General features: G+C 37.1%; 1 protein-coding gene across 1 annotated transcript in view; it reads left to right on the forward strand.

The window, feature by feature from the left end:
• The first annotated feature begins 4,810 nt into the window (after positions 1–4,810).
• The window catches only part of EPS15L1 (epidermal growth factor receptor pathway substrate 15-like 1), a 38,637-nt gene continuing 22,236 nt past the window's right edge, over positions 4,811–21,211 (forward strand). The window contains exons 1-20 of the mRNA XM_009335310.1: positions 4,811–4,867; positions 5,093–5,182; positions 5,544–5,591; positions 6,304–6,399; positions 7,020–7,082; positions 8,032–8,157; positions 9,730–9,789; positions 10,123–10,359; positions 11,014–11,171; positions 11,613–11,769; positions 12,517–12,579; positions 14,139–14,224; positions 14,632–14,704; positions 15,241–15,402; positions 16,260–16,457; positions 16,735–16,899; positions 19,070–19,196; positions 19,320–19,370; positions 19,739–19,875; positions 20,960–21,020. Coding sequence (XP_009333585.1) covers positions 8,122–8,157; positions 9,730–9,789; positions 10,123–10,359; positions 11,014–11,171; positions 11,613–11,769; positions 12,517–12,579; positions 14,139–14,224; positions 14,632–14,704; positions 15,241–15,402; positions 16,260–16,457; positions 16,735–16,899; positions 19,070–19,196; positions 19,320–19,370; positions 19,739–19,875; positions 20,960–21,020 — 1,771 coding nt within the window. The 5' untranslated portion in view covers positions 4,811–4,867; positions 5,093–5,182; positions 5,544–5,591; ... (1 more) ...; positions 7,020–7,082; positions 8,032–8,121. The remainder of the gene's footprint in view (positions 4,868–5,092; positions 5,183–5,543; positions 5,592–6,303; positions 6,400–7,019; positions 7,083–8,031; positions 8,158–9,729; positions 9,790–10,122; positions 10,360–11,013; positions 11,172–11,612; positions 11,770–12,516; positions 12,580–14,138; positions 14,225–14,631; positions 14,705–15,240; positions 15,403–16,259; positions 16,458–16,734; positions 16,900–19,069; positions 19,197–19,319; positions 19,371–19,738; positions 19,876–20,959; positions 21,021–21,211) is intronic.

Genomic DNA, 21,211 nt, shown 5'->3' on the forward strand with positions numbered 1-21,211 from the left:
TCGGGAGCGGCCCCGCTGGGAAGGGGCAGGGCAGCTCCGAGGCTTTCTGAACGCTTTCCCTCCCCGAGCTGCAGCTCCCGGGTTTGAGCTGTGGGGATTAATGCGGTCCGGTGGTCTGAGGTCCAGGGCTGGGCTGCAGGAGGGACGGGGCTCGCTCTCTGCTCTGGGTTCTGACTGGTCACGCCGCCCTGTTTTCCTATTTGCGACACGGGGTTAATGTCGCCTTTAGCTGTTGGGGTGTCATGACTGTGCTTAATATTTGGGAGGTGCGGGAGTCGCGTAGCCATAGGCGCGGGTACACCGGTGAAGGACTCCGTACGCAGGAACGAAAAGGAGGTTTTCACACATCGGTAGGAGAATGAGGTTTCTGCAGGGAGTGGAAGACCCTGAACCTTGGAGCTTGTCTCGCACAAGGCATGCCTCTGGGAGAGGCTGTGTTTCCAGCTCTGGTTTAATGTTTGGGATCCTTGGGTGGATTTTTGTTGTTACTGTTATAAGGAGTTTTTTCATTAATTTCTCACCCAAATAATTTAAACCTGAACAGTGTGATCGCTGTTTATTCTTTCCCATACTCCTGTGAAGATAGTCAGTTTACTTATTTCCTTTAAAACAAAAGAAAAGCAACAGCACCCCACCACCCCCCAGTGCCATGAAATTAAACCTGTTTCCTACACTGTGGCTAGGCCAGTCAGGAATTCAGAACAACTGCTATTGATAGTTCAGATTATTTAAATGTATTGATTTCCTTTTAATAATGGACTTTTATTTGTGATACTCTGAAAATTTGTCTTTCGGTGGAGTTATGTGATGCTTGGGTAATAGGTGATTTGCTGTGCGTCTTGTTATAGAGCGCACTGCTTTTTAGCTTCTGAATAGCAGTACGAGTCCCGATTAACATCGGTTTAATTAAATGAACATGTTCAGAAACAACTGAAAACATCCATGCACATGCAAACCGTTACCAAAATTTTCAAGTGAAGTGATGTGGTGCAAAATATATGTGTAAAATAAACTCTGGACTTGAAAGAGTTTGTTGTTGTGGAACTTCTGTAGTACATTGGTAAAAGCATATCAAATATTTATTATAATAGAAATCCTGCTTCTGTGTTGTTTAAATTCTAATTGATATTTGAGAAACTGGCATCAATGATATTTTCTTTTGTATAACATAATATGTTATCTTGAGGGGAAAAAAGGCCACGTTCTGTGAACATCAGTTATTTTGACATATTATTTTCTAACTAATTCATTGGACGCATTCCAGTTTTAAAACTTTTTTCCTATATTGAACTGTCAAGAGTGATCTAGCTGTAATCAGGGCAGTAAACAGAATTTCCCTGGAAATTAATAAACTTCCTCTTTTAATAGCCTCAATTTCATGATTACTACAGAGATATGTGCTAGTTATAATGAATGCCAGAAATGGTATTAAAAGGAATAGGAGAGGTTGCATGTGGTGTAATGTCGAAGCATGTTCACTCAGAAAGATATAAAATAAGAACATTGATTTCAACATATTAGGAGCTGTAAACAGTATGGGTAATTCAAGCATGTGAAAGTGTTTAATCATATTTGTTCTCATAAATTAATTTTATTATGGTTCTATTGTTCTGTGAAGTTATGGTTTTATGATGTTGTTATGAAAGAGAATTTAGGTGTCTAATGTACAGTATACAAACTATTTAACAGGTTTCAGCTGTCTTTGTGTCAACTCGCTATGCATAAAAACAGTTGAAGAGCAAGCATATAAAATCAGTTCTTGGAGTTAAACGACAACTGAAACTGGATTTGATTTATCTTTGATAACTTTATTTTCTTGAATGTTTGATCACCTTATCAGCGGTCTTTCCACTGTGCCAGGCATGTTCAACCTACAGCCTCTGGAGGTTATGGAGAGTTATGTTAGAGATATTGGGACAGCGCAGATCATTTTGTAGCTCAGTCTTCTGAGACAACTCAGGATACTTGGCAAGTAGAGTAAGGGCAAAGGTGATCTTTCTGGGGCAGCAGCAACCTTCTTTTGGTTCTCATCTTTGTGGGACACCTTGTTTTTTCCCCTTTCACAGTACCTATTTTCATCCATCATATGATGTGACAAGAGTGGCTGAAAGAAAATTGTGAAACAAGAGGACACCAAGGAAAATAATTCACCTATCCAGAGTTCTTTGTGGCCCTGAGATGACCTCAGGAAAGAGGGCTGCTAGGAACTGGCTTTATTAATTGTTCTGGTGGCAGCAGCTTACTCCTGCCTTTTTCCCAGACCCGTGTTAAGGGATGTGGATATGTATCCATGTGCGTGTACTGCGTACGACAAATGCAGTGTACCAGACCTGCTGTGAGAGTGAGAGTTCAAGGCTTGAACTTCAAATTAGTACAGGAAATCAACTTAGAGATCAAACAACAAGGCACCAGGGTTCTGAAGCGTCTGTTTGGGAGGCAGTATAAAGTGTTGGTCACAGATGACGTTTTGGGGAATATGGAGTAGGCACAGAAACCAGAGGGTTGTTAAATTGTAAGTCAAACCGAACTGCTGTGTAACAGGTTGTATCCTTTGACCACTCATCAACTGCAAACTCTTCAAAATGTTGTCCCCTGATTGCCAGCATTGACACTGTCTTGTGTAGGTTCTTCATCAGCAGATGTCATCAAATTACAGAATCACCTTGAATGATAGTGATGTAGTCACATGTGGGGATGGGTAGGCAGCTATGCTATTTTTATCACTTGAGCCCATTTTGTCTGGTCTGCTTCATCACAGAGATGCAGCCGTTTAGGTAAATTGGTCAGAGAGGCTTAATCTTTGTAAAATTCTGCAAGTAGAGAGTCAAGTGATTAAGTGCTTTCCAGCAGCACTTGGATGAATATATGCTGTAGAAGAAACTTCACAGCATTTAAGCACATCACCCTGGATTCCTGCCACCTCTGTCAGGTAAGTCAGCTGTATGTCATGGCTGACAATATCAAATGAGGATGACAAGAATGTCTGGTGATGGGATGAGATCATTCAGTACTGCTGCTGGAGCGGTTTGCTCTGTATCTTGGTATGAATCCAGTCTCTGCGTGCTCTAGGATACTCGCCAAATTAGTTAGAGGAGCTTGTAGTTGGTCTTTGGCTAGCTTCTCTGAGCCTTCTGATAAACGAGAGGTACGTAGTTGGGTGATAGTTGGCTAAAACATGCTAGATTTTATTCAGAGTTGGACAATTTCCTACTTCCACCTTTTCTCTGAATGATGTGTTTCCTGCTTTGGACAGGAACACAGTGCTTATCTATGCTCATCATTTACAAGCTGGCAAAAAGATGAGTTATGGTCGCAGCTTTCTTCTGAACTCCTGTCCAGCTTCTGGAAGAGCAAGAGCTTCTGGAGTGTACTGGTGGAGAATGCAGTGGCTTATTTTGTTGATGGATATAAGTGAAATACATTTAAGATGTTTTGGAAGCTCTTCTGAAAATGCATGATCATTCCAGCCAAGTAGAAATATTGATCTTGAAAGAGCTTGGTGTTCACTTGCTGTTGATTAATAGGGTTTAGTTATTTTGGATATCTCCTTAAATTAAGATTTGGCACGTTTATTGTAAACTTACAGGAAGATTCTCTTTGTGTAAAATAAAATCTCGTGTTCTTCATCGGTCTTTTCTTTCATCATATTTCTGTCTCCCTTCCCGTCAGTGTAGGCAGAACATCCGGAAATCCATGTGGATGACAAGGAAGAAGGTAGCATTTGGGAGGTGACATACCAGTGATCAGAGTTGGTGCAAAATAATCATTCATCAGCTGTCTGACTCGTGTCCTGTAGGTGGAGAGCGGCTGTCCCAAGCAGGCTTTGGGACGTTTCGACATCTCTGCGTCTCAGTCATTAAACTGTGTTTATTGGGTTGTTTTGTTGCTTGTTTTTTAAGGCCTTTGACTGCTTTAAGGGGTGACTTCTTTGAGGCTGGATTGTAACGTTTTTGTTCTTGGCATTGAGGCTGGAGAACGGTGTGGAGGTATAACCTGCACGTGGGTAGAACTTGTGTGGCAATTGTAGGAGGCGACTGAGAAGATGGGTGTTGGAGCTTCTGACTCTTTTGGCATTTCAGTTCCCATTTGCTTGGAATGTCAGCAAGAGGGAAGAGTAATCTGCTTGTTTAGTATTCCGAAAAGGCAGGGCCTACCTTTGTGTCTGCTGCTTTTGTGTAATGCAGTGATAACACCAAGTTGAAATCCTCAAACAACATTGTCAGGGAATTGTGACATTTGTTAATTAACCATTCATTCTATTTTTTTTTTTTTATTATTTTTTTACTCTGTTTCAGTTTAAGAGCCTAGTCCTGAAAATGCATAAACACAGGCATATTTTGATACCAGGGCTCTGTGTCTAATGTGTGTGTGTGTACAATTGTCTGCTGAAAATATTCCATAAGTATATATACAGTACAGCAGGTAGTCCAGTCAGCGTTATGTTGAAAACTCTGCCTTTGATATCAGTAGTTCTCAAGCTGATCTGAAATACCTTGGCAAATAGTTCAAAGCTGTTCTACAAAACCTTATTACCATATCGTGTTGTTAATTAAAAGTGTGAGTATAAGTATGAATGCTGGTGAATAAGAAGTTTTAAGAGGTGACAGTAGTCTGTTGGCTGCAAGTTTCAGGGGATCTCTGTTATCCAGACTTAGATTTCAAGTATCCAGTTTGGAACACAGCAAATTAACATACCATTTTATATTTTTGATGGAAGTAATACACAAAGTACTATACGCGTTTTTTTTCCTGTCGGTCAGTCCCTAAAGGTGCACTGTCATTGCAGTTCATTCTTTGTTTTCTTAATGTCTCTCTTGTTTTTCAGTTTTCTACTGGGAATCCATTATACGAAACTTATTACAAACAGGTAGGTTCTTAAAAAAGAACTTAAAAATAAAGTGCAATTTCCTCTTCCCCAAGATTTCCCTCTCTTTCCTTTCCCCATTGCAGTGCTAAACTTCTGTAAATTCTCTCTGCTGAGTGGTAATGCATGCTTTTATAACTGTTTTGACCTAGAGGCGAGACATTTCATTTCTTATCTCTGCTTTCATGATAGACATGCTTCAATTGAATGTGAATTTTTATCTTTCAGGTAGATCCAACATATACAGGGAGAGTTGGGGCAAGTGAAGCTGCGCTGTTTCTTAAAAAATCTGGTCTCTCTGATATTATCCTTGGAAAAGTAAGTTGAAGGACTTAGATAATGCAGTAATTATCTATATACTTGCTTAAGTGCAGCTAACATTGAGCAGAAGGGGTTTACAAAAAGGAATTCGGTGGAATGCAAATCAGATCCTCTGAACATTAGGTTAACCACAGATCGGTAATTGCTCCAAGGTATTGTTCTGAGTTTCATAGGTATCTAAAAAGGAAAAATTGTCTTTTGTGTGACACTTTTGTTGTTAACTTGAGAATTAAATAACATTGTATGTCATAACTTGAAAGCTGCAATGAACAGTTCAAGAAGGCATACAATATGAACTGTTGAGCTGAGTTAAGTTGTATTTTAAAATCGCAATGGCTTTTGTTTTGTATCTCCACAGATATGGGATTTGGCTGACCCGGAGGGTAAAGGATACTTGGATAAACAGGTAAATGAAATGTGCCTGTAGACCTCTTACGTTACCGGCCACGGATTTGCCTTGTTTCAAAAAAACCCTGATATCCATAGTAGTTATCCTTAGCTCTTTTTTTTTTTTTTTTTTTAAGTTTTCATTTATAAGATGAGGTTTTTTCCTAGCGCTGCTCATATCCAAGTATATTACTCAGCAAGGCTGCTGGAGAAGTTTGGATGTTATTTTCTGTCCCTCTTTTGTTTTGTAAATAATCGGTATGCATGATATATAGATACATAGTCATTGAGTCTTTAACAAATACAAACTATTATTTTAAGATTTATTTTAGAAGTCTTTCTTGCATGAAAAAATATAACTAGCATTGCTAAAAATGGCTTGGAATATCAAATATCAAGTTACTTGTAGATATGGAGAATTATTTTTAAACATTACTAATTTTTAAGAAAAATTGTTGAAATTTACTTAATTATAGGAGAGTCCTTCTTAAAAACTGGCTTTGAAGTTTTCTGCTCTTTGTTCCACGTTATTGTAAAGCTTTTCCTGAATCATCTTCAAAAGCAGTGGGGTAGTTGTCACTGTGCAGTTAACTGATGGGGCTATACATCTGTCGTTTCCATACTTTACTGAGTTGCACATGTACAGCGTTAGTAAAAATCATAAGTGGGTTATTGGAGACAGTGATTTAGACTGGTTCCTTTTTTTTAATATATAACACTATTGTTTGTAGGGTTTCTATGTCGCGTTGCGCCTTGTAGCATGTGCACAGAATGGCCATGATGTTAACCTGAGCAGTCTGAACTTAACTGTGCCACCTCCTAAATTTGTAAGTAATATATACCGAAGTGTATGTGTGTATTATGTGAGAACTAAGGCTTCAGATGGAACGCTGGAATAATCTTATGTTCCATAAATGTCATGGTTCTGAGACTTCAGGCTGCTGTCAAACTGTTCCTTGAGATAACTGCAGTCATGGCTGCCATAGTCCTGAGTAATATGTACCAGCCCCTTCCTGGACTGCAAAACTGATGCAAGTTTAACTATGGTCGGCTTGTTCAGGAAGCTGATGTGGCTAAACTCTAAATTTATGAAAAAAGAAAAGACAAAAAAAATATTATTTTTGGGCTAGGTCAACAGGAGTCTGTAGTAAAGGGCATGACTGCAGCTTTGCCTGCAGTGGCTGCTGTGGAACCTCCTTTAGCTTGTCTTAGTTCAGTGTTTGGGTACCTAATGCACCTAATGTCCTTATCAAAGTACTGTAATAGTATAAATCAGTATGACTTTTTTTATTCAGGTACATGTGCAGCCTTTTTTTTTTCTTTCTTCATTGTAGTTAAGCTTCATGTCTATAACCATCTCTTAAAGCAATTAGTAGGGATCAGAGACAGAAGAGTGTGTGTGTATTTTTATATATATACATATAAATAAAAAATTCTTTAATTTTAGCATGACACTAGCAGTCCTTTGCTGATCACACCACCTTCAACAGAGACTCACTGGGCTGTTAGGGTAAGTGTAAAAGACAACACATTCCATCCATTCTTTAAAAGTAAATATTTTCCTTGTCTGTAATTTTCCCAGTGAGAGAATTCTGTATCAAATATATTTCCCATTTCAAAAGTCCTCCCTTTCTGATGACAGACTTGTGCACAATAGAGACTATTGAGCTGTAGTTTTATATTTGAAATAATTATTAAACAAGGCTTTGACAACCCCTGGTGTGATGTTTTTAAGACACAATGAATTTTAATCTTCTGCCTGGATTTCTTCCACATTCCTAATAGTAGGCACTTTCATGCTTGTATAAAGGAGCCCCACTGAGAGCAGCAAAGCATTTCACCAAATCCATCCTGAACTATTAATTTAAAGCTTGAGTTCATATGTTCTAATTAGTATTCAGTGATGCACACAATATATACCATTGGAAAAAAGTAACTTTTGATACATACGTGGGAACATTTGTATTTAGTTAATTTTCAAATGCAAACATGTTCCAAAAGGTAGAAATTTAATTATTTAAATAATAATAGCGTCTAATGCTGATTTTTTTTTTGTTTGTTTGTTTGTTTTGTTTTGTACTTGAATGTTGTACTTTAAAGTGGGAAGCAAATTATTTGGGAAGAATAGTTTTTAGTTCTACAGAGTTTGTCAAAGTGTTTAAAATCTGGCCAGCAGTGTTTTAATCAGAATGCGTTGTCCTTTTAGAACACTACAGAAACACGTCTTGTATGCCGCATGTTAAAATCTCTTAGCTATCATGACCTTAGCTTTGAAATTAAGCTCCTAAATCTAGCTCCATGGGGTTCACATTTAAATACAGCATGGTGGCACTTGCAAGAAAGCTTGGAAATTTAGAATGAATACATTACTGACCAGTCTTAATTTCTTGCAAGCTCTCATTTTCAACACTCACACAGGCACACTTTTTTACTTATTCAGGCTATTTCTTACCAACTAGGTGGAAGAAAAAGCAAAGTTTGATGGTATTTTTGAAAGCCTTTTGCCAGTAAATGGTTTACTTTCAGGAGACAAAGTAAAACCAGTACTGATGAATTCAAAGCTACCTCTTGATATCCTAGGAAGGGTAAGTATGCTGTTTAGATTTAGCTATTCTCTAATTAGCTTCTCGTAGTTGCAATGTTAAATATTTAAATGTAACTTAATAGATGAGGTTTTGGCTGAGATTTTACATCAAGTGCATGCTGTATAGCAAGTACATTAAGTAGGCTCTGAAGTCTTCCACTTAGAAATAAGAATAACAGTAGTAATTTGGCCCCTAGAGTAGGTTGGCTTCATTATCTCTCTATTCATTTTAAGAGCTGGAAATTTTGGTTTTGGTTGTTTAAAAACAAGAAAAAGCTCTCCTAAACCGTAATAGCTTTTATAGCATTATATTCCACTGTTTTGTCATTTTTCCAAATACAAGTTATTAGACATACCATTAAATCTATCCACTGTTTGTACAAGAGAACACTTTAAAAATTCCTAGTTTATTGTAGCTGTCAAATTGTCAAGTGTTTTTTTCATGTATATTTATAAATACTTCTGAGATCCGAGTTTAGTGCATCCATTGCATATTTGCAAGAGAAGCAAACCTTAAAGTATTTTTCTACTTCCATTTAAAATATGTATTCTTTAATGTTTTGCATATTGATATGTCTGAGAATGAATACATTCTATGTAAGAGCTGTATCCTGGTTACATACTTTCATCTCTTCAGGAAGAACCGCCTCTTTCTCTATATTATCTACAAGAATCTAAGTATGACTTGTTTTAATTCTGTACTTGAATATTGTGAAGTACTCAGTCTTGAAAGGCTTTGTATTTTGTCTTGTTATTGTCACGATAGAAATGCAGGAAGCTTTTTCCTGTTCCAGAAAAGTTTGTGGACAAGATAGGGGACTGAGGAAATGGGCAAAGGAGATAAATCAACTGGCTTAAATTTGTATGGGGGTCCAGTGATAAAGCTGGGAGCAGAGTTCAGACGATTGAGCCTCAGTCTTAGCATTCTGTCCACTCTACTATACTGTCTCCGAGTTATATTGATGAGTAAACAGTGTGAGCTGATGGCTGAGTATTCGAGTACACAAAGTTTTGCATCCTTCTAAGTCTCCTGCAAGTTTTGTTGACTGTACTTGACCTAATAATGAACTAAAGCTGATAGATGCTTAAATTCTCTCCTGTAGAAAATTTGGGGGGGTGGACATATTTTTTTTGACTAAAAATGAAAACTAGAAATTTAGGAATGGAATGCAAATTAGAAATGTATTGAATTTTCTAAAATATTTTAATTTTTTTATAAGACAAATTTGGACAATCTGCTAGCCCACACCCTCTGGACAATTCTGAAAGCCACCTCTGGGTTTTTTTCGTCAGCTTGATGGATGACTCCTTAATTGCAACGTAGAAAGATGAAAAACTTGCCTGCGTTGCATCCAGAATTTGTTAGAGCCAGTGTTGATTCATGTTGCCAGAAAACTCTAATCCAGTCTGTTTCATCAGAGACTGTTTAGCTAGGTCTAATATAACTAATGTGATCCTCACAAAAATCTATTAGGAGTCTTTAGAGAGCATGCTTAATATGGCGACAATTAACATCAAAAGCACAAAATGTAACTTGTTCTCTAAACCGTTGTTTTTACCATAATTGCTGTAGGTCTGGGATCTCAGTGATATTGATAAAGATGGTCACCTGGACAAGGACGAATTTGCTGTGGTAGGTTGCTTTAAATTCTCAACTCACAGTGTGTCTGCTAGAGCAAATCACTTGGTTTTTTCTCAAGAGCTTTGCAGCTTTCTCTGCTACCACGTCAACTGTTCTGAATTGTTCACATGGAGCTATTAAATGGTCTTTCTCAAATCCATCTACTGACTCTTGCCTGTGTCATCAAGATTAAACTTTTTGGAATTACATTCAAAATGATCTGCTCTGGTTTACATCTCTAATCTTACTGTCTTCGTTTTACTAATGTATAAATGACTGATACTGGAAAATCTTGTTGCTTTTTCTTCTAACTGTTAATGTTACCTGACCTTTTTGCTTTTGCAGGCAATGCATTTGGTTTATAGAGCTCTTGAGAAAGAGCCAGTTCCTTCACTATTACCCCCTTCTCTTATACCACCTTCTAAAAGAAAGAAGACACCTGTCTTTCCTGGTGCAGTTCCTGTTCTCCCTGCAAGTCCTCCACCAAAAGATAGCCTCCGTTCTACCCCATCTCATGGTAGTGTCAACAGTCTGAACAGCACAGGGAGTTTGTCTCCCAAGCACAGCATCAAACAAACACAGGTACAAATCTCCCCCTCTTTCTTTTTGCCCCTCTTTCTTTTTGCCCCTCTTTGCCCCTCTTTCTTTTTGCCCCTCTTTCTTTTTGCCCTTTGTTTTGTATCAGTAAACTGCAGGAAAAAATAAAACTGCTTTTTTATTTCTGCCTCATGTGAGAAATTTCCTGAAAATGTGTTTGTTGGTGGGTGATTTGGATGAAATGAGGGAATGAAATGAGAATGCTAAGACTTGGAAGAACGAAAGAAGAGCACATGATTTTCAGTCAGAGTGACTATGAGATAGCAAATCTTATGGGGAATTTTCACTTTCCATAGAAAGTGAAACCATAGAAAGGTTTTATTCATATATCTGTTTTAGTACGAAAGAAATCATCAATCTACCTTCTAAAGCTCCTGTGTTATTAGCATGAGGACTTAGTATGACTAGTTGGGTCCGTATTTCCAAAGAATGAATGTTTTTCAACTGATGAATAGCTGTTTATCAGTATTTATAATTCAGATAAGAAGTATTAAGCTAAAACATTCATGGGAAAAGGGTAACTACCTATTTACCAATCAGATTTGACTGTGCAAGATGTTCAGCACATCTGAGACTGAATAATGTTGTATATACTCAGTGTGTTTACCTTCTTTTGAAATATGAAACTTTGTTTTCCAGCCATCTGTGAATTGGGTAGTACCAACATCTGAAAAAGTGCGATACGATGAAATTTTCTTAAAAACAGACACAGACATGGATGGTTTTGTGAGTGGCCAAGAAGTAAAGGACATTTTTATGCATTCAGGTCTGTCTCAGAATCTCCTAGCACATATATGGTAAGAACTCCCTAGTAGCTGTATTTTTGTAACTTGCTGATCTAGGAAATCAGATTATCCAGCCAGAATTGTGATCTTAAAAAAAAACCCCAACCTCTTACTTGTCCTGTTGCCATACTACGATATGCGGGCTATATGGGAAAACAAGGGAGAAATAAATACTCACTTTGCTTTTCTGGGAGAGGGGTATAGGTCAGTCTGTGAATTGTGATCGTTCTTTGAAGTTCTAGTGCTCTAAGTATTTTCTCAGAGTAACACTGTTCTATTCAGTTAAATATGTCTAATAAAATACTGCTCTGTTTATGGAACTCTTTCACTAGAATAAGCAAGCTCTGATGAGGCTGAATCAAAAGAAAATGACATCTATATGTGTATTTCAGGCTTCTTGGTAGAGAAGAAATAAGCTTTTCTTGTTTATAAGTATGATCTATTTTTTACCAGGGCTTTGGCAGACACAAGACAGATGGGAAAGCTAAGCAAAGATCAGTTTGCACTAGCAATGTATCTCATTCAACAGAAGGTCAGTAAAGGAATTGATCCTCCACAAGTGTTGTCCCCAGATATGATCCCTCCCACAGAGAGGAACACTCCCATACAGGTAAGTTATTGATTATTTGTAGATAATACAGAGCTTATGTGCTTTGAAAGTAATGGGCTTTGAGTGTTAATTTTGTAACTTTTGTATTTTATTAATTTTGTAATATTATGGTAAAGAATTGCTAATTTTTTTTCTCCTCTTACAAAATTCTTTAACATCTGAAAATATACATAGATTTTTAACAACACAAGACAGTAAGTAAAAAAAATGCAGTAGAATATTCCATAAATAAAGGAATAATAATGCTGAGAAAAGCCTAGCATGAAAAATACTCCTGTGTCATAGAGAAGGGTTTTGTGGTTTTTTTTTTTAACTTAAGGGAACTGTTAAAAGCAACCGTTAAAAGCTGGTTTAGTAGCCTGTCCCTGACTGTGATCAGTACCAAATTCCTCCCGTGAAAATGTAAAATTTTTTTAATGGCTAAATGAAGAGTGATGGCTTCCTAGTTTCTGGGAATTGGTGGTTGATTCATCCCTTGTAGCATGACAGTCCGTAGTCCTATATCCATCCTTGTTAATATCATTTTACTGGAGCATCTAATCTTTTACTGAACCCTGCTTTGTTCCTTTCCTCAATAGCGTGTTTCTGAAACTTAAGTTAATAAATACTTCTGTCATATCAATACATTCATCTTTTCTATAAATTATATAGTATTTACTTTTTTTACTTTCCCTAACCAGAAAGCTCTAAATATATTTTAATTGTTGCTGTTGCTCTGGTCCTTTTTCCTATATCCTTTTTCTATAGACTCTGTCAGGTTACTTGACCCCTGTAGGAACTGAGATCTCAGCACTAACAGAAATGCGTCGTGTGAGTAATTGTAATGTCCAAAAGAATGCCAATTTGTTTATGTAAGCTACTTGTAACTTTAAAAAAGTTCTTCTTTCTACACCTTCTCCTGTCTCTTTGCCCGTGTGTTCTGTGACACTTGCTCTTGGCATGATGATAATGTCACAGTAGTGTGAAGTTACCAGTATTGGCTGTTGACCCGGTGATATTGCTTCCTTCAGCAATTTGAGATGCATTGGTCTGTCAGGAAGTTCTTTGACAGGCAACTCAGGGTTGACATGTTAAAGTTATTCACGTACTAGTTCTCTGAAGCTGTGGGCAATAAATACACCTTGGTGCAAGAGCTTTAAGCTTCCCATTATTTTCAGTTCATTAGATCTTTTTTTCATCTACTGTGGTTTTAGCTGAATATAACGTGAAATAAACTGTGTGTTACTGTGAACATAGCAGATCAGTTTTCAGTTCATGTGGAACAATGAGCTGTGTTACCCTAAACGATGCAGCAGCTCATTTTAACTTATTTCATAATCAAATTAGGTAACACCTTATTATGATCCTGTACAGCATACAGTACAGGTCTCCCAGCAAATCTGTGTCTAGCTGAAAATATAAAAGTGATACGAGAAGCTTTTGATTTCCTAGCTTGAAGAATTAGTCTGGATTGTTGTTGTTGTTTATGATTACTTAATGACATTTTAACAAAAGAAATGCTCATCCAAAAATGAGGACTTAATTAACTTATTTAAACTGGATATTCACCTATTGTTTCTGCAAAAAAAGTCACATTTTACTATGCTATCTGTTTGCGGATTGCTGGTTGGGTTGTTGGGGGGTTTTTATATTGAATAAAGCCAAAGTTTCTGTGGTTATCACAGCAGTCTCAAAGTGAGCGAAGTAAGCAAACTGTACTTTCTTCTTTTTAAAATGCTATTTAAAAATGGTAGGTCTCCTGATTTGTCATACTAGCAGTGAGTTCAGCATTGCAGTTTTTGCTCAGTTGCAGTACTGAGAAAGAACTACAAAGAACTAGCAATCCTTTTTATACTAAAGACAAATTTTGTACCAAATGCTGAGATCCTTTCTTAAGAGCCTAAAAGGCAAGGGATACCCTCTGCATCTTCACTGATCTACACCTGAAAGGCAGTAGAAATGACCTGCACTGCAGGAAATTTGGTATAATTGCAGAAATCGGCATTAATTTGTGGCAGGGCTCAAGAAGACTGAAATTACAATCTGATTTCACTAAGTTCCCTGGAAGCTTTGCTATTGACTATAGCAGAGCTGGGTTTTTAGGTTTTGAATTTTAATTCTACCATTGCCTGCAGTTTATTCGTTGACATTGTGCATGTCCTTTAACTGCTGTGTATTTTGACTATCCCATCTGTTAAATGGGCATAGAGAAAATTCTCCTGTCTCGCAGGTAGAATTGTGTGGCATGCTCAGTGGTTGTTGCATAATAATGTGATGTCTGCCATAGAATTTTGCAAATGCAAAATTGTCCCACCTTTGTTCTCAGCCTTGGTAAAAGAAGATCTTCTGTTATGACTTGGCATTTTAATAGACTATTTCATTCTTCACAGGATAGTTCAAGTTCCGTTGGATCAGGAGAATTTACAGGGGTGAAGGAACTGGATGATATTAGTCAAGAAATTGCACAGCTGCAGAGGTAATAGGTTGTGGACTATTAACAAAATCTTGGAGTAGGAGAGCCAATTAAATATATAGTACTGATGTGTCCGTCACTTTTGTTTTCTTTTAATCAATTTATCATTACTTGTCACTGAAGTTGGTGGCGAATCTCCCACTGATACCCTACAGTTAGCCAATTATGTAAAGCCAGCCTGGATTCTACCAGGTGACTTCAGAAGATTGATTATGGAGCAGATAGTATTTTTCAACGAATAATTGATATGATATACCTTTACTCCTTTAAAGAATGTATCAGAATGTGGGCTGGCATTTTTGGCTGCGTGGTGTTTCCAGAATAATATTTAATTGATTCTTTTTTGCGTGCGCACATGTGTGTTGTATTATTTAACTAATCACGAATACATGTACTTGTTTATCTTACAGAGAAAAATACTCACTAGAGCAGGACATTAGGGAAAAGGAAGAATCAATCAGACAGAAAACCAATGAAGTTCAGGTAAAAGCTCTGTTTATCATTAGTTCTCATTTTAATCTAAAATAATATACGGGGAATTAAGCATTCTTTCTTCTATCTCTCCTTATCTTGCTTCTGGGCAAGTCTTTCCTACTTTCATGGGATTTTCCTCTAACTTACAGAAAGATCTGTATTTTCCTGTTCTCCATCAGAAATGTTTTCTTCTGATGCTGGTTAATATAAATAGAAATGATATGTGAACAGTTTGAAATGTCTTTTTCGTTAGTGCTTGACTAACACTGTAATTTAGGAAATCATTGTTCAAAGAGTATCGGTTTTGATAATTAGGATAGCTCAATTACATGTGCTCTGTCTCACAGTCTCTTTCCATCTTGCGGGCACTGATTTGTTTCCTGATGTCTCATACAAGTTCCTGCAGAAACAAAATGTACGCATGCAGGAAATAGGCTGTATGACATAGAAAATATTTTGGAGTTTGCTAGCGTGTTTGTCTGTGGTTGATCATTCCTAGAAGACAACAGCTAAATGTAAGTTACAAACTGTGGAATTTTCCTCAGGAACTGCAAAATGATTTAGATAGGGAGACAAGTAACTTGCAAGAGCTAGAGGCTCAGAAACAAGATGCCCAAGATCGCCTGGATGAAATGGACCAGCAGAAAGCCAAACTGAAAGATATGCTGAATGATGTAAGGCAGAAATGCCAGGAAGAAACACAGGTGGTGAGTGTATGTTAATTCTGGACATGCTCAAGAGTATTGTGTCTTTTGTTGAAGGAAATTCCATTTATTTAATGGATAAGCTTGCTTTGTTTATTCATTTTTACCATAAGTAGCAATTTCCACACAAATACAGAAGTCCAAGAAAGGATTTTGCTAACCTAAATACCTTTCATAATGGTCATAAATGGGGGGTTGAACCAGATGATCTCCAGGGGTCCCTTTCTACGTTAATTGTTACTGTTCTGTGAGTATATGAAACAGTCAACCTAATAGGGTAGTTGAGAAGCATTATTCCTGACCCACGAGACGGTCCGTGGGCAGTGGTGCATATTTTGATCACTGTGAACCTCATCAGTATTCCGAGTTAAAAGTGGGTTTTCAGGGGGATACTATCGCCAATGTAGCTAGTGTGTTATCTTAATGTAGAAACTTAGTGCGTAAGGTCATGTAAGAAGGTGTATAAGGAGAGTCATATGCAACTGTGTGATTTTAACTCTTATCGGAGTTAAAAATCAACTTTACAGTACTTGATAAAGGTTTGAATGGAGAAGGAGCCAAGTTCTGAAAAGTACAAGGTAACCATCTAAGAAACACCTTCTAATTACCTTTATAATTAGTGTGGTATTTCTGTCATTTAAAATATTAATATTTCTTGGTCTTATTGAATGTCCTATGTGCTTTTATCAAGGATTTTGTGTAACATAAGAAGAAGCGTGCAGTTCTTCATACGAAGTTCTTGTTACCTTCCTTAGCAGTTGATAGGTTGCTTTACAACTTCCTATTATTTGTTATAAATTCATAATTTAAGTTACATTTATTTCATATTTCACTTTGATTTTTGTAACGTTTTGTTTCAGATTTCATCACTAAAAATGCAGATTCAATCTCAGGAATCAGATTTAAAATCACAGGAAGATGACCTTAATAGAGCAAAAGCAGAGCTGAATCGCCTCCAGCAAGAAGAAACTCAGCTAGAGCAGAGTATCCAGGCTGGAAAAGTGCAGCTTGAAACAATAATCAAATCTTTAAAATCAACACAGGAAGAAATAAACCAGGTATCCACTGTAGTTTATAAACTTCTTTTTTGCTTCTTGAAAGGCTGAGAGTTGAACATCACCTAGAAAGATTATTTTTCAGAAGAGAAAAAAGACACTGGTTCTTGAAATAAGCCTTTTTGACTCGTGCTTAGTAGGTTAATTCCCAGTTTGAGTCAGGAAAAGTTCAACTCTGGCAGGGGGAAAATGCAACTCTCTGGCAACCATGTTTAACGAGAATGTGAGCATGGCAGTGTTATTGAATGCGTGACATACTAAAGCACTTTTCACTGCTTAGGCAAGAAGTAAACTTTCTCAACTTCAAGAGAGTCATCAAGAAGTCAATAAGAGTATAGAAGAATATAATGAAGCTCTCAATGGGATTCACGGTGGTAGTCTCACGAATTTAGCAGACATAAGTGAAGGCCTTGGGCAGACGGAAAGAAGCAATTACGGAGCTATGGTAAAAAAAAAATTACTGTTGTTTAGTGTATTTTACAATAATCAGGTTTGTGACTTGCACCTAGTCTGAACTAGTTATGATGTTTGTTTAGCTGGCTTTTGGTATGTTAGCAAATACCATGATCCCTGCAAGGCAGCAATCTCCAGTGCAAGGCAGGGCAAAGACTTCAGTACTGGTAGAAAACCTGATTTTTAAGCTTTGGGTTAGATCTTGTGCTAGCATTTTGTGCCTGTGTAACTGTAACAATATGGATATGTAAGCAATCTGTAATCAGAAACAAAAAGAAAAGGCCATGTTAACCCTTGATTTGTAACCTGTCACATCTTTAGTCTCAGGAAGTAGGTAGGACTTTATTTCCAATTCAAATGTTTTGGGTGTTTTTTGCAAGTTGTCCGGTTTACCAAGGTGACACCTTCTCTTGCTGTAAACTTCCCTTTAATCGTGTATTTCTTTCTTATTTCCAAAAGAAGCTATACAGATTTCTTCTTTGCAGTGAGCTATGTTTATTACCTATTTCAGTAAAACACATGTTCCCTTCCCAAAACACATAGATAGTTCTCTTCTGCTTAAACAGTTCCAGCATCGTTTATATCATTTATTATGTTTTCTTTTAATCAGTATTTTTCTCAGTTCATAAGGTCCTTTAGGTTCTTAAAGATTTTTCCAGTCGGTTTCTTTTGGGTATCTGTTGTTGATTTGGATATTTAATCAATTACTCTAAACCACAAGATTCTTCATTTTTTAAGCCTATTTCTTTGCTTTAAATATAAAATTCACATACTTGCTTGATTCTACTTGCACATCTACTTGGTGCTTCCTCATTAGGGAAACATATTTTCCAGAGTCCTCGTAAGCACAGTATTTACTATGGATTTAGTATGAAATTAAAAATATATCACGTATAGTGTATTAATAAATATTCAGCAGGCATGCTACCTGTATGCCCTGCTTTACACTCCCTCTGTAAAACAAAACCCTCGAAAGGAGAAAAGTGTAGGTTAAGAACAATACATTGAGAGACGTGGTCTGAAAACATTTTAGTGCCTATTTTCTGTGCTTGCATGGCTTGCGCAAACATTATGTTTAATTTCCAGTGGAAACTTCCAGATGTTTCTCTTTATTTGCAAAACCTAAGAATCACTTACTGGAAGAAAACTCCAGTGTATGTTCATAGCGAATTTTTTAAACCATTGTGTCCCTTTTCCATTTCTTAATTCTTCCTTCTTCTTCCTCCTCTCCCCACCTCCCTCCCTGCTGTTCTGAGAAGTCTTAATTAAGACTTCTTCATTTGCATCTTGTAAAGGGATGACAGAAATCCTGTATCTTTTTAGTGCTGGAGGCAGTGTAAGTGGGTAGTTGTTATTAGATATTTTTTACGTTATGAGTTGAATGACTTTGATAGTCAATGGAGCTCTGTCGTGCAGGTGCTGTATGCACATATGGCTACTGTGGCAAGGACTGGTTTCATCAAAGAGACCCAAAACAGACAAAAGACAGGGGTATGAGATGCAAACGAATGTGATGAAGATGTTTCATAACTTTAGTTTGCTACTTGTTCATACTGGATTTTTTTTGTAACCTGGCAAGGCTGTAGGTTGGCCTCCGCTGGCAAACCTTTCTATGGTCAAAATGTTGGGGTGACACTCTTCCTGCCATGTACTGCTTTGTAATGTGAAATCAGGGTTTGGAGCTTTAAGCTCAAAAATGAGTTAACAAGAAGCAATCTTGAGTATGACTACTCAGTAGTAATTTCTTTTATTTGTAGTCCACAAATGATTTCTGGATCCTTTCCTTTTAAATAACTGTCTTATCTGAAACTGAGCTGTAAAATAACTGGGAGAGAAGAATTTTTGGATAGCGTGGTGGTTGGGGGTTTTGTTTGGTTTTGTTATTTAAGCATTTGAGAACCGAATATATTAATGTAAGAAACAGTTTAACCTTTTATTGTTATCTGTATATACTTTTGATGTTCTGTGTAGCCTCAGGCTACATATTTCTTTCTACTGTGTAATTACTTCTGTTTAGAAGCCACTTATTCAGAAAGTTCTTTAGGAAGTCATTTTTAAGATCATTAAACAGGAACCAAGATACCATAGAGTTTCTGCTAAATGGGTAACTGAGCATTTCAATTGTGGTAAGTTGCTGTAATGTTTCTCCTCTTAATTTTTAGGATGATCCATTTAAGAATAAAGCCTTGATGTTTACCAATAATACACAAGAATTGCATACAGACCCATTCCAGTCAGAAGATCCTTTCAAATCTGATCCATTTAAGGGAGCAGACCCTTTCAAAGGCAGTAAGTGACTAATGGCTTAACAGAGACCTTGAAGACCTATTTGTTGAGTAAATGATATTTTCACAAACTTTTATCATCTTGCTAAATAGTGGATAAAACAAATGATTTTTCTATTCTGCATAGGTGACCCATTCCAGCATGATCCTTTTGCAGAACAACCACCTGCTCCAGCAGGTAATAGCCCTTTTGATGACAGGACAGATGTGATATAAACAATTTGTAGCCAAATACAAAGACATCCAAGGTTTCCCTGGCTTCAGATTTTTGGTTTGCATGTGGGAACTTAGAAACCTGGCAGGGTGTGCATTCAGGATCAATATGTTAATAACATGTGTGTAACTCTTTATTAAGTCCATAACCTTAATATAAACATGTACTTGGTCAAACTTAGTTAATAACCTGTTTAGAGAGTTTATCAGATTTACCAAATCATTTTGTGTTTTTATAAGAAAAACTGCATCAGTAAGTATGAGGTCAAATACAGAATGGTTCAGTATGGACACACTAGGTGCTACATTCTATTTACCTTTTAATATTTCTAGATCCATTTGGAGATGATCCATTTAAGGAAAGTGACCCATTTCGTAGTTCTGCCCCTGAGGATTTCTTCAAGAAACAGGTGAAGAGTGACCCATTTACCTCAGATCCATTCACAAAACCCCCCACTTTACCCTCAAAGGTCAGTAATTTTTAAATCTACGCATAATAGATTTCTTTACTAATGACAAGCTTATTGTCTGAAAGCAAAAAGGAACAAAATATCACTAAATACTTTTCTCCTAACTGATGAAATACGATTCATTTTATTCTTAAAATTAAGTACGGATTGTTAAGGCAATCAGCAGTTTGTTCTTTCCAGTTCCATGGTAATGATGTATATTCACCATGAAGATGCAGTTAGGTGGATTTTTCCCCCCACCCCCGTTGGGAATTTTAACCCGCCAGCACCCACTCACTCACACCATTACCTCCATTCCATCGATGTTTCTATTTGTGCAGTCACGTAGTGAATCGGATCGAGGAACTGATCAGGCTAAAGGATTACTGAGTCACCAACAGACAATAGAGCCAACGCAGTGGAAGGACTGCGCAGAACATGTGTGTCAAATGTATAGTCACGGTTCTTAAGCTGTCCTTACGTGTATGTGTGTGGTTGGTTTGGGGGGGGGGTATGGATTTTTTGTTTTGTTTTTTAATTAATCCTTTCTCTCACCCTTAACGACATTCATTGACTATTGCCAGCCAAGTGTCAGAACAGCGTTCCAGTATCAGTCAGTGGGAGGTTAGTTTAAGTCTTGCAATATAGGTTTGTACTTAAATAACAGCAGACTTTTCAAACTGAAGAGCAACTGTAGATACCATGTATTTAAAAAGAAGCGATATACAGACTCTCTGAATTAACAATAATGTAAATGCCTGACCTGAATATTCAGTTTCTGTTGCTTAAAGACTAAGCACTTCTGGGTGTAATTTTTTATTTTGCCCTGGTAACTAATATTGCTTGTATTTCAGTGTGATACACTTTTCACTTGAATGTGTTTCACTTGTAGGTACTTGGTGTTTTGTTCAATGCTATCAATAGTGAAATACAGTAATAATGCAAACTTCATGTAATCAGTCGATTTTATCCTACTATATGTCCACTGAACAGAGTGGTCTGAAATTTGAAATAATTTGTCCTAAAGCGAGAGATTTTGATACGCATAAAAAGACGAGTGCATAGTACAGCGGAACAATAATTATGTATATCTGTTCTTATTTAGCCTGACCCTTTTGAAAGCAGTGATCCTTTTACGTCTTCCAGTATCTCTTCAAAAGGTCCAGGTAAGAAGAAAGAATTTTCTCATGAAGATGAATAAGGAGGTATCTCTTTGTGAAAGAGGAATCAAATGTAAAAGTTGAGAATAAAGAAAGTGTCTTGTGCACTGTTGGCAAATATCGTTGTGGTCCTATTATGGATTATGAAGATTAAGTCTTTGTGTACACTATATACTTCTTTCTTCCCCCCCCCCCCC

The sequence above is a fragment of the Pygoscelis adeliae genome, unplaced genomic scaffold (assembly GCF_000699105.1).
Source record: "Pygoscelis adeliae isolate BGI_AS28 unplaced genomic scaffold, ASM69910v1 Scaffold582, whole genome shotgun sequence".
NCBI lineage: Eukaryota > Metazoa > Chordata > Aves > Sphenisciformes > Spheniscidae > Pygoscelis > Pygoscelis adeliae.